At 34.3% G+C, this 14349-nt stretch overlaps 1 protein-coding gene across 3 annotated transcripts in view; it reads left to right on the forward strand.

Moving 5' to 3' along the window:
* Positions 1 to 14349, forward strand: part of FMR1 (FMRP translational regulator 1) — a 48547-nt gene that overhangs the window by 12910 nt on the left and 21288 nt on the right. For all 3 annotated transcript variants that reach the window (XM_034781013.1, XM_034781011.1, XM_034781012.1), the window contains exons 4-10: positions 1336 to 1407; positions 1707 to 1855; positions 4265 to 4358; positions 4446 to 4562; positions 9502 to 9672; positions 9762 to 9840; positions 13233 to 13342. In XM_034781013.1, coding sequence (XP_034636904.1) covers positions 1336 to 1407; positions 1707 to 1855; positions 4265 to 4358; positions 4446 to 4562; positions 9502 to 9672; positions 9762 to 9840; positions 13233 to 13342 — 792 coding nt within the window. The remainder of the gene's footprint in view (positions 1 to 1335; positions 1408 to 1706; positions 1856 to 4264; positions 4359 to 4445; positions 4563 to 9501; positions 9673 to 9761; positions 9841 to 13232; positions 13343 to 14349) is intronic.

Consider the following 14349-nt stretch of genomic DNA (forward strand, 5'->3'; position numbering starts at 1 on the left):
ACAATTGGGCAGTATTTTGTTCAAATTCATGTAATTGAATGCAAATTAAAACTTGTTTTTGTACAGGATGTTGGCAGTAATGTGATAGATTATGCAGCGGTTCTCAAACTCCATTGCACCTTTTTCTGAAAACAAAAATTACTACATGACCCCGGATGGGTGGGTGGGGGCTGGAGCCCGAGCCCTGCTGCCCCAAGTGTGTATGGGGGAGCTGGAGCCCCGCTGCCCAGAGTGTGGGGAGGGCAGAGGGAGCCCGAGCCCCACCGCCCCGAGTTGAGGGAGGGAAGGCTGGAGTACTCTGGCTTCGGCTTCAGTCCTGGGCGGTGGGCCTCGGGCTTTGGCTTCAGTCCTGGGCCCCTTCAAGTCTAATGCTGGCCTCGGTGACCCCATTAAAATGGGATCGCAACCCACTTTGGGGTCCCAACCCACAGTTTGAGAACCATTGGGTTATAGCATGGTATTATTGAGTGGGGGAATTTTCAAAGGCACAAAGAGCAACAATCAGTAGAAGTTGGGTACCTGACTCCAATTCGTGTTTTGAAGCCAGAGTTAACAGTTGGCTGATTAAACATACTACTACTTCTTCTTTCAGTCTTACAGAATTACAATTTAGAAAACGTAATATACAAAAATTAAGGTCACTCTAATATTACCCATCCAACTTCCTTATTTTACAAGTTTAAACTTCTTACTCCTTTCTTAAATGTTGTCTAAATTTAAAAGTTTTGCTGGTATGGCAATATAGCTTATTCTGGTTCAGAGAGCAAAATAAACTATGCCAGCAAAACCACTTCTTTGCTGATAAAACTGTCTGCACTAGGGCTTTTGCCACATAGCTGTGATGTATAAAAAACGATAACATAAAATCATCACATCCCTATTTGACATTGCTATGCTGGCAAAACTTTTTAGTATAAACCTGCCTTTATTGATGTTATGAGAGAGGTTCAATATGTCAATGCTGACTATAAGATTGTGCACTGGCATGACCCGTACAGTACCTGCACGTAATTAGAAGAGTTATAGAGGAAAATGAAATATTAGCTGGCGTATAAGTCTGAATTCCTTTGCTTTTTTTGAGTCATTCAGGATTGTCCTGACTTTTGCAGATTCATACAGGCTATAATTTTATATTTGCTGTGGTGTTTGAACGAGGCACTTGGTTTACACTTTATGGATCCTATATAATTGACTGGTTTGAAAAGTTCTTGCATAGCAGGGACAGATTTAGTGGTAATATCAGTCATGACTTGTGATGTGCTTTATGCAAATTCTACACAAGTTTCTTTAACAGTTCTCATCCTTCAGTGTTGTACATTATACTTTTTTGTTTAGGTTTATTCCAGAGCAAATGAAAAAGAACCATGTTGCTGGTGGCTGGCTAAAGTGAGAATGATAAAGGGTGAGGTAGGAATATATATACATACACACTTCAATTTTCTTGTATTTCTCTTTTCTTTTGCAACTGTCTGGACATCGGATTTGAAGTTGTTTGTTTCTCTCTTTAAATTTATTCTTAAGTAACTATGTAGGCTATCCCATTAGTAGGAAGTTTGATTTAGGAGTGTCTTTTTACCTAAAACTAAAAAAGTGCAGAGTTTATTTGCACAATTAATGAATACTTCACACTCAATGCAGTCATAGCACAATTCTTGTTCTTGTCATTAAACATGTAGCTTGGATGATTTTATTATTTTTTATATCAGTTTTATGTAATAGAATATGCAGCCTGTGATGCTACATACAATGAAATTGTCACAATTGAGCGTTTAAGATCTGTGAATCCCAACAAACCTGCAACAAAAGATACTTTTCACAAGATCAAACTGGAAGTGCCAGAAGATTTAAGGCAAATGTAAGTACAAATCTGTTTGTATACGTAATTTATTTTGAAATTTTGCTTGAATATGAGAACTCAGAGAAGAGGGAATTGAAAATTGTCATTAATAGTTTAAATGAGATTTTTCTACATTATCAGATGAAAGTGCAGAAAATGTAGACATTAACAATGTAACAGTTTGGACCCATTTCAGGAATTAATGTCTGAAGTGGTACTGCAAGCCTGCAGAAATAAGGAATTTTTTTTCTTTTGGGTTTTCATTGTCTTGAACCAGTATAGAACCAGACAGATTTTGTGTTGATTTTTGTTTCATTGTTCTACTGTTTTCTGATATGAATAGGGGAAAAAATGAATTTGGTAAGAATTGAATGTATCTTATCAAGTTATTTGAAAATTACATGAAAATACTTTTTTGAACTTGATAAGCAACTGTATATGACAAGTGTCTATATAAATACATGTTTAATGGCTGAGGAAAATGCCATGTTGCATATTAAGGGTAGGTTATTTTAATGGTGAATATATGGATGAAATAGTTTCTGCCATTACTGATTATTATTCAGTTATCTACTGGCTTGAAATAAGAACAACTAATTGTGAGACTTGTAGAATACTGACATGAAATTACCTGAGAATTCCAGAGACTGTAGTTCAGAAACCTTGGTTGAAACTCTGACTTCCCTTTATAGCTTTAAAAGATAACCCAAAACAGAACTGGAGAAGGGGGTCTTATAGAAAGAAGCTATTCTATTGCATAAGACTCTCGAAACTTCAAAATTATAAGCTTAGTGGAATGTTCTGTAGTCCACTTAGTGAACTCCTATGCACCTTGCTGCCACCCATTTTATTGAGTAGAGAACTGGATGCATTTACAGTGCTTTCATTTGTTGTATCATCAATTCTGGCAGCAAAATATAGAATCCTAAATCCTTGGTCCTAACAGATACATTTAAAAAAAAGACAGCTCAGGGTCTATTTATTTATTTATTTAAGTATTTAAGATTAAACAAGTCTTTTAAAAAGATAAGATCTTAATGTTTTTTCTTCTAAAAAGCTCATCATTTCACTTTTTGAAAGCAGTGTTAGATGAATCTATCATGTGCAGGAACAACATATGAGCTACAATGAATTACATGGAAATAATTTCATCTCAGATTTCTGGTGAATCATAAACTTTTGACATTTTAACCTGAGCGCTTTTACTGAAATAGTTCCTTACTTGAAGCTCTCTGTTTTATTAAATTTAATTGAAAATTCAACTGGTCAATCAAATGCAGAATAACTGTATTTAATATAGTTTAGATAAAGTTTAGTAAATATTTTTCTGAAGTACAAAGCTAAGACTATAAAGCTTGGTTATGGGAAAAATGGGTGAAAAAAAATCTTACTATTCAACCATTATTTATATAAGATACCACCACTTATCTTAGATTATTTTATGAAGAGAACCCTCCTGAATCACTTGATGAAGAATTCAGCGTTTGCTTATATCAATACAGTAGGTGGTGAGAGGAATCTAGTGAAAACTATCCTCCTCTTCCCAAGTGATAAATTGTTCAAAATTAAATGTGGTGGTTATCACAGAAATATGGACATGTAGCCAGATATAATTAAAATGTAAATGACAAAACTTAACATTCAGAAATGCAGAAGAAAAATATATTTTACATAAGACCAAAGAAATGACGTACATTTCAAGGTTCTAATGACACTTTCTGATGGTTGTCATGAGTCATTGTGTTGGAAGCCTTTATTGATATGTGACTGAATTGGATCCAAAGTGTGTAGTCTTAAATCTACTATACCCGATAGAATTAATAATAGTTCCTTAATTTTTTCTTTAAATAATCAATTATATTTCTACCATCAATTATCAGTAATGTTCATTTAATAGAAATATATTATCCTTTAAACAAGTTTAGTGTGCACATACCCACACTTGTGAAGACCAAAAAATACGAGGAATACTAATCTTTTAATCTTGCTTAGCATCTTCATAAATTACACATACATGCACGTCTGGAAAGACAACTGGAATATCTCCTTTTACTATTTTCTATATTTGAATTCGGAAGGAAGTTTTGCCTTCCCCCCCTTGTTTCCCACCTCCCCTCCCCCAAAGATTGTCTACATCCTTTACAGAAGAAAGGAGTATCTTTAAGTTTAGATTTCTTCACACAGCAGATTTGAACTAGCTTTTTATTTACATCTTTCCTATAAAGATGCTAACTCTGGTTGCCATATCTACTCATGCCAGTAGAATGATAGTTTTCAGATATTAACTTAGCATTCCTACAGAACTACCCTTGTGTTCTACAAAGAAAATATTTTACCATTAATAGTTTGAAAGATGATACGTTTTATGGTTGAGCCACAAATGCATCAAATAAACATTCTGTAAATATGTAACATTTTTATTCTTAGGTGTGCCAAAGAGTCTGCACATAAAGACTTCAAAAAGGCAGTTGGAGCATTTTCTGTAATATATGATTCTGAAAACTATCAGCTTATCATTTTGGTAAGTACTATTTCCCTAACTACCTATTGTAAGGGTTTGTTTGAACAGTGGATTTATCAACTATTTTGTTTTTTATCAATAATGTAGTCCATCAATGAAGTAACAACAAAGCGAGCAAATATGCTGATTGATATGCACTTTCGAAGTCTTCGCACCAAGTTATCTCTGATATTGAGGAATGAAGAAGCTAGTAAACAGCTAGAGGTATGTTATCTGTTACTCCGTCAGATAACCCGAATACTGTACTGAAAACACTTGTGCATTTATAACTGGCAGGAGTTTTTTACCTGGGTGGTGGTATAATTAAGTACTACCAGTATTCTCAGTGTTGTACCAGGTGCAGATAGAGATGTCCCTGACAGAGGGATTACAATTTAAGGGTCTAATCTGGTATCCAGTCCCACTGGAGTCAGCAGGGGTATGTGTAGGAGTGAATAATTGCTTCATAGCATTGGACCCTAAAATGCCAAGATTTGAGAACACTATGCTGGGGAATCCAGAGATTTGTGATAATTTAGAACGTTTGTTTTTAAATATAGATGGGAGTGGCTATAGCATGGCATTGATGTGGGTTAGTGTTTGAAGCCCTCGGAGAAAAAACAGGTTTCCACATGGGGTTTTAAAATGGTGAGGGTGGGAGCCAGGAACTCTGGAATATGAAGGGCTTTAGAGTGTGGCATAAAAGAGAGCACAACAATGAATTGGAGAAGAAAATGAAGGAAGTGGTGAGACTGATGATGTTGGCAAAGCAAAGGGTATAGTATTTATAGTCAGTAGATACACCATTCACAAAACATCGTACAACAAATATGACATACTATATTATGATTTAAGAATGTTTTGAGTGTCTGGAAGCTCACTTGTGTTTGTACATGGGAAAAGAGTAGGCAAGCAAATACTTATTTCACTGTAAAGTAAATTTTCTTACTTTCCTAAGTGTAAATCAAAGCTCATACCCACATTTGTAAAGAATTTTGAGAACTGACAAGAACTTATCATTATCATTATTACTATTTCAAATTTCATATTGGCAAATGGCACCTCTGTTCTATTGTATTGAAGCCTATATTTTCAGAGGTTTTAATTTCTCATTTTAGCTTAAAGTGAGAAGAAACTCATGCAACATATTATAGTGCAGGACTTCACAACTCACGGGATTCAACTGACAAGTGAATTACACGAATGTTCCTGTTGGGTTACATCCCACAGGTTGAGAAACTAAGGGTACGTCTTCACTACCATATCGGCGGGTAGCAATCGATTTATCCGGGATCGATATATCACGTCTCGTTAAGACGCAATATATCGATCCCCGAACGCGCTCACCGTCGACTCCGGAACTCCACCAAAGCGAGCGGCGGTAGCGCAGTCGACGGGGAAGCCGCGGCCATCGATCCCATGCCGTGTGGACCCCAGGTAATTCGATCTTAGATACTTCGACTTCAGCTACGCTATTCGCGTAGCTGAAGTTGCGTATCTTAGATCGATTCTCCCCCCCCCCCCCCACACACACACACACACCCCAATGTAGACCAGCCCTAAGAGTCGTACAATTTTGACGGCACTAGCACCAAGCCATGAGTTAGGAAAAGAGCAACTCAACTCCCACTGTCCTGCTGACCTTTCCTGACGCCAGCTACAGCCCCACTGCTCCATTCTTTTTCTCTGTCCCCTGCCCATGCAATGTGAGGTGCTGAGGAAGTGGTGCTTCCCCAGAGCTAATAACTGTATGGGTAGGAAGCAGAAACACTTCGTTCCTAAACTTAATTCTCCCTCCTCCTTACACACACCAGCTATCACTGTCATCTTTCAGCTTCCACTCAAAACCAGCCATTGGCTCATGCTGTTACTTCAGTTCTGAAGCTCTTTGCAACCGCAAAGGATTGGCGAATTTCAGTGAATCCTGACAAGAAACCATGAATGGATGTGGGGTCCTGGGTGGAAAACAGTTGAGAATCCACTATAATAGTGGGATGAAACTTGGCTGTGATATCTATCAACAGTTTATTTTTTAAAATGGCTTAAATGATTTAAAGTGACCAGAATGTACCTTCTTCCATGCTTTTTTTTGCCAGTATAAATATCCTATCTCTTGGCAGTGCTTACTTAAAACAGTTTTATCATGGAAATTTATTTTTGTTTTGTATTGTGGATTGCTACTTATCATGTACACGTCCATTAACATGGTAGTAACTCAAAATAAACTGTGATGTATAAAGAAGAAGAATTGTTTCATTTGTTTTGTATTTGTCTTAAAGATCTATCATATGCTAATATGACTAATTCAGTGAACTGCAAGAGATCAAAAAGCCAATTTACTATCAGTAGAAATTGTGTTTTCCTGAGTCCCAGTTCTGCAAACTTGCCTTCAGATCTGAAAGTTGATTTTTAGTTTTTCTTTGTGCAAAATCTCCAGTTAAAAAAATAAATAAATTAAAATCTGCAGACCATTTTATGCCAATAGTTACGCCTGTATAGCTGCATTTAAAACTAATGGGACATGCAAAGATGTAACAGTAGTTAACTGAAGACACTTGCTCTGCACAGGTGTAACTGAAGGCCCAATTTGGCCTACAGAATCATTATTACTCCCCTGCTGAGACAGGGTGCACATTTTATCTTGTTAATGGTACATGATTGTCAGAATAAAGCTATTCACATTCTCTATTGCACCACTCAGCTCTTTACTCTGAGTTTGGACTTTCTTTATCTGTGGAAGTGCTAGGGGTGATTACTAGGGCTGTCGATTAATCACAGTTAACTCACACGATTAACTAAAAAAAATTAATTGCAATTTTAATTGCACTGTTAAACAAGAGACTACCAATTGAAATTGATTAAGTATTTTGAATGTTTTTCTACACTTTCATATTTATCTTGTATTCTGTGTTGTAATTGAAATCAGAATGTATATTTTGATTACAGATATTTGCACTGTAAAAATGATAAACAGAAGAAATAGTAATTTTCAGTTCACCTCATGCAAGTACTGCACAGCAATCTTTGTCCTGAAAGTGCAACTTAAAAATGTAGGGGTTTTTGTTTGTTTGTTACATAACTGCACTCAAAAACAAAACAGTGTAAAATTTCAGAGGCTACAAGTCCACTCAGTCCTACTTCTTCGGCCAATCGCTAAGACAAACAAGTTTGTTTACATTTACGGGAGAGAATGCTGCTCTCTTCTTATTTACAATGTCACCAGAAAGTGAGATCAGGCATTTGCATGGCACTTTCGTAGCCAGCATTGCAAGTTATTTACGTGCCAGATATGCTAAACATTCGTATGCCCCTTCATGCTTTGGCCACCATTCCAGAAGATATGCTTCCATGCTGATGACACTTATTTAAAAAAAAAAAAAAAAAGTGTTAATTAAATTTGTGACTGAACTGCGTGGGGAAGAACTGTATGTCCCCTGCTCTGTTTTACCCGCATTCTGCCATATATTTCATCTTACAACAGTCTCGGATGATGACTGAGCACATGTTGTTCATTTTAAGAACACTTTCACTGAAGATTTGACAAAACACAAAGAAGGTACCAATGTGAGATTTGTAAAGATAACTACAGCACTCAACCCAAGATTTAAGACTCTGAAGTGGCTTCCAAAATCTGAGACGAACGACGTAGGAAGCATGCTTTCAGAAGTCTTAAAAGAGTAACACTCCGATGCAGAAACTACAGAATCTGAACCACCAAAAAAGAAAATCAGCCTTCTGCTGTTGGCATCTGACTTGGATAATGAAAATGAATATGCATCGGTCCGCACTGCTTTGAACGGTTTTTGAGCAGAACCCATCATCAACATGGACGCATGTCCCCTGGAATGGTGGTTGAAGCATGAGCATCTGGCACGTAAATATCTTGTGACGCTGGCTAACAGTGCCATGAGAATGCCTGTTCTCACTTTCAGGTGACGTAAACAAGAAGCGGGCAGCATTATCTCCTGCAAATGTACACAAACTTGTTTGTCTAAGTGATTGGCTGAACAAGAAGTAGGACTGACTGGACTTGCAAACTCTAAAATTTTACATTGTTTTATTTTTGAATTCAGTATTTTTGTACATAATTCTATATTTGTAAGTTCAACTTTCATGATAAAGATTGCATTACAATACTTGTATTAGGTGAACTGAAAAATACTATTTCTTTTGTCTTTTTACAGTGCAAACACTTGTAATCAAAAATAAATATCAAGTGAGCACTGTACACTTTGTATTATGTGTTGTAATTGAAATTCATATTTTTGAAAATGTAGAAAATATCCAAAAAAATTTAAATAAATGGTATTCTGTTAACAGTGTGATTAATTTTTTTTAATCGCTTGACAGTCCTAATGATTACTGTACCAAAATCCCTAGGGCTTTTGTCATCTGTCAAACTCTTGTTCACTTCTGCAAACTCATCTATTTTTGCATTGTCTTACATAGAAATTGATTCTTCATTTTTGCTGTTTGTGGACAGTATGTATTCATACAGTTTATTTTGTCATGGTCGTAACTTTGAAGCTGGGGACTGTTTGAGCAATTACCATTTTTTTTCTCAGATTTTCACGAGGGCACTTTTTCTGTGTTTTGTTTTGGTTTTTTTTTTTTTTTTGGATCTTTCAACTTTACTATCTTGTAAAAACACGCTATCTGATTTCTTACCTGTATCCGAAAATGACACATTAAGCAAAAAGATTCCACTTTTTACCACTGAGTGACACATTTGATAGATGCAAACCATTTATGAGGCAACTTCAAATATATATATATATATATATATATATATATATATATATATATAGTGGTAAAAAGTATTTCTAATACTACTAGTATCTAGATTTATTTTAGGATTATTATACATGCAGAGATGTGTATTTTTGGAGAAAAGAAGACTTAGCTGTAATTTTTCTTCTTCTCCTTACCTTTGGAATTACTGTCCCTACCCTTCTTAGCTCAAAATTTGGTGAAGGCTTCTGTCAGTTTGTCTGTTTTTTTTTTTAATTGTACATGTTTGGCAGTTTCTCCTTGAACTTCAGAAATTAACTGATGTGGAAAATAGGGAGGTAGCCTAGATATGTATCTGGTTACCTAAATCAATGTAAACTGCTATACTTTTTAAAAAAAATCAAAGTTAACTGGGAATGCATTCTTTCTTTAGAGCTCAAGGCAGCTTGCATCACGATTTCATGAACAGTTTGTGGTACGTGAAGACCTAATGGGTCTGGCCATTGGCACTCATGGTGCTAATATTCAACAAGCCAGAAAAGTACCTGGTGTGACTGCTATTGATCTTGATGAAGACACCTGCACATTCCATATTTATGGAGAGGTAAGCTTCCAGACAAATAATACAATTTAATAAAACTAACATGCTCTTGGAAAACACTGAACCCCTTTTGTTTTTTTTCTATTTTTTAGGATCAAGATGCAGTGAAAAAGGCAAGAAGCTACCTTGAATTTGCTGAAGATGTTATACAAGTCCCAAGAAACTTAGTAGGTATGTCAGTTTTGGAGTTTAGCTCTGAAATGATAGAAAAACATTAGTTGAGAATTGTTTTAACTTTTAGAAACAATACAAGGAGGACAGTCTAACATTTTGGAGATGCTTGTTCTTTTGTTTTGTGATTGGGTTTTGGTTACTCTTATTGCATAGAAGTTTTCAGCTCCCTACAGAATCTTGTGGAAAGTTTTATTAAAATATATTGGTTTTGCTAAGAAACTGAATCCTGATTCACTTGCCCTCAGTGTACATAAGTTTACTAGAAATTAAGTTGAGAAACCTTGACTTAAACAATCAAATGAGTCACCAGGGAATATGACTCTCCCACAATCACTTTTTGATTGCAATTGTGAAAATCCATTGTATAGAGAAAACAGACCTTTTTGTAGATTTGTATTTAGCAGACAGTCTTTGTTTACAATTACCCATTCAGTTACTTTAATATTCCTTGTCACTTGTTTTGGTATTCTGAACCAAAAAGGAGCTTTCCAACTAGAAAAAGGGTGAAAAAAGTAGGTTGGTTTCTATATTGTCAAGGATATACATGAATTTCCTGAACGATGTTGAGAAATATGGCTTCTGCTATACAACAAGCTAACGGGCTTTTTCACAAAATTTCCTGCTACATTTATCTTTTCTATTGCCCTTTACCTGTGAAGCTTTTATATAGGGACAGCAGTGGAACTAGGAAAAGATCCAGATACCATCTAATAGCAGTTTTCCAATAAAAAGTGTTAAGACTCTAAAACATGTATCAACCCCCAGTTAAGAAATAGCTTATTGAAAATAATTCAGCAATATCCATGGCTGTAAATCAACAGAAAAATGTCATCTAGGTTTGCTTGCTAGCTGGAATGAGTTTAAATAACGGATAACAAGTGTATATGTTTTTGGAGATACATATGTGCACCAATCTTTGTAAAGGCAGACATCTTCAATGCATGTTGAGCAGATTTTGGAAGCAATACTGAAGCGGCATGGTCTGAATTGTATGAGCTTTTAGACAAGTAACAGGATGTTACTCATCTGTTTAATTGATTGAATAAATGTTACTGTGAATTTCTCGCAACTGTAGTTCACACTGATGATAAGCAGAAGGGGTAAACTGATTGACTGAATTTAATTTGGATTTTTAATTGATTCCTGCTCCATGTGTTCAGGACTTTAAAAATAAAAATATTTTAAAAATAAACTACATTTTATATTTGAGCAATCTTTTTTACTTCATGTCTTGTTTCTTGACCTAGATCCCACAGAAAGAATATACATTTGTTAATGTACCTATTAATATATATCCAAAATAAGTAATATTTGGAGGAACACTAGCACTCCTTTTTTTTTCTCTTTCAAAGTACACACTTAGTTTACCCATAGCTTGACAGAAAACTAAATTTTCTGTCTCGGTTAAAATCTGCTGTCAGCACTTAAATTCTTTTTAAAATATAATTATATGTAGTAATATTTTTGTAACTTTTGTTTAGACTATAAATTCAATTTTAAACTGAGTTTTTTATAGTAACTGTTATTTCTTAAGAGTTTAAGTCCATATGAAAACACACTACCTGCTTAAGGACTACATGAATTCTAAAGACTGAAGCATAGATTCCATTTGTGCACACGAGACTATATTTCATACTGATTAATAATATATAAGTTTTAGAGAAGGGGGAAGATGAGCATTTTATTAGTTGTTGAAATAAGCAGTTGCATTTTGAATTACTTAGTTTCTTATAGTGTTTGGAAATTTGTAAATGTCCAATAAGATTTTTTTGTAGCTCTCTTCATATGCATTTATTATGTTTACCGGTAACTTGCTAACATTTACAACAGATGAAATAAATTATTAAAGTATTCAAAAGCAGCTTTTGACTCAGCTTTGCTCGTAATGGGCCTAGAGCAATCATCGTGGTCAAGAAGAACAAATTAGCAATACTTGTGTCAAGCTTTCTCTGAATATTTTCAAATTAAAATGGAAAATATGAAAATCAGCCTAAAATTATCATTACTTATAAGTAATACTTGGGCCAAATTAAAATAAAAATCGATGTATAACTTGAATGTAACGTAAAAACCTGGCCCTGGTTAATATCTAGGAATTTAAGAAAATATTAGCAAAACTTCCATTATGTTGTAAGATATGAACCCTGTCCTGTGTGATTAAAAGTGGGTTTTAATCACTTTGTTCTTGCTGGATAAAATCAGACCAGCAATACAAATAAATAATTGTCTTGGATTGGATATTTTTTGCCCTTATTTTTAAAACTCGTGTGTTGAATGTATTTAACAAACAGAGTTAAATTCTTAGGCTGGTTTATGATAAAGGTTCTCATCTTCTTTGTTTGTTACACACACTATCTCATTTGCATTAATCTGTTTTTAATTAAAATTTTAAATATTCTGGCTAGCAGTAGGTAACTTGTTAATTACTTTTATAAAACCGCAGCACTAGCCTGCCTTTGGATATTTAGTTTCTTATTTTAGTTATTAAGAGCAGCATTAAGTGATTTTTTCCATTGTTTGTTTTTTAATTAGCTTTAAGTATTCTCAAATTAAAACTTCTGTTTCCTTGGATAAATTTCTATTCCTCCAGTCTATTTGAGATACACATTTTTGGTTATAAAGCTTTTGTGTAAGACTAATTCTGAATAGTTCTTTTCAGCTCTTTTAAAAAATTACTTTTTGATTATAGACAGAAATATCTTGCCAAACATATATATCAAAACAAAACTTGCTTCTGAGGATTTGATCAGTCTTGCCATCTGAACTTCCTCTCTGATATCAAAAAATAACGTAATACTGACCGAAATTTTGAAGACCTAGCAAATCAAATTTGCTTTGCTCTTTGCTTGTTTAACCACTTTTGTCACTGGTAAACTTGTAGTACTGTAAAAGGAGAAAATTTGCATTCAGCCCCAGAATATATTTGTATGCAATTTTAAATTTCTAAATTAAGCCCACAAAAGCAAGAAGAATGAGAATGTAAAACAGCGTGAACTTTCACTTTGACTAAGATATGTAGCATTAAGACTAAATATTCATATTACACAAATTTAGTTTTTTGTGATTGAATTTCCTTTGTTCTCTTAGTTTTCCTAGATTTTTTTGTTAAATATGCCTATCTAAATATTTTAAACTTGCTTAATTAAATACTATTTACCTATAGGATGATATGGCTGCTTTGGAGTGGTTACCAAAATGTATACCTTAGGTTACATAGACATTTTAGTTCATGGCTCATTGACTAAATCTTGGTTATAAACTGTTAGATCAGTGTTAGCAAGTCCTTTGTATTGTTATTGAATTCTACTACTAAATTTCCGTATAGTAATATTTTCAGATTTTTGGGGAAGAAGCCTAAAGGTAGAATGTTCTGTATATTCTTTCTGTAGGAAAAGTAATAGGAAAAAATGGAAAACTGATTCAGGAGATAGTGGACAAATCGGGTGTTGTGAGAGTGAGAATTGAAGCTGAAAACGATAAAAATATTCCACAAGAAGAGGTATGTTTATAGTAAATGTGTTCTGTGTCTGTGTTAATTGGTGGTGATGTTACTATATCCAGCAGTAAAATAAGTTCTTGGTGGTAAGAGAGTACAATTAATGTGGTTTTTTTTTCTGATGGGGCTTATTTTTCCTCACTGGAGTTGAAAAGGAAATTTTCACATATTGGCCCAGGTTTTTATGACATATCACTATTGATAACCCTTTGTCCAAGTCTTTTAAGTTGGTGATGTATACATTCTTTATTTCTGTTAGAAGCATTAATACTGGTTTCACAGTGTAATGATATCCCAGAAATATATATATAAACTTATTTTCACACTCAGTAATTTGCTTTAAATTTGTTATCTTGAACTTCTTCACAATTCTCATTTTTATATTAATATTTTTGATGCATTAGTTAAGTCTGGTTGCACTTTCATTATAAATGCCTTACTGCAGGTATTAGATTATGAGCTCACAATAGCTAGGGTATGTATTAATCTGTATTTTTTAAAAATGTTTGGACAGTTGGTATAGTGGTGTATGCCAGATCTGCTATAAGAAGAATGCATAAAACTCTGTTTACATTTAAAATAGACTTTTGACCTGATATAGGGTCTCAATGAAGCCTTGAACTGCATAACTTGAAAATTGGACTTTTGGGGAAGAGGGGGTGGCAGGCAAAGGAAATTTATACCACAAAAATACCCATATTTAAAAAATATGAAGATTTCATCCCAAATTTCAAAAGTAAAAGCATAGTTAATTTTTTTTAAAAAGTTTAAACCCTCATTTATTTACCTAGCATCTAAAAATTTACCAAGTAAGGAACCTTTACTACTAAGAATAAGATGTGAAATGTATTTTCTTTTTCTTTTTTTTTAATTTGAACATTCTTACTGAAAAGTTGAGCCAGTTCTGACACTAGCACAGCAAAATTGTTACAGAAGAAACAAGTAGCCCAATTTCTAACCTGCTTTTAATAGTGCTTGAACAACTATTTAATGGAATGAAAATATTTAAA

The sequence above is a fragment of the Trachemys scripta genome, chromosome 9 (genome assembly GCF_013100865.1).
Source record: "Trachemys scripta elegans isolate TJP31775 chromosome 9, CAS_Tse_1.0, whole genome shotgun sequence".
Lineage (NCBI taxonomy): Eukaryota > Metazoa > Chordata > Testudines > Emydidae > Trachemys > Trachemys scripta.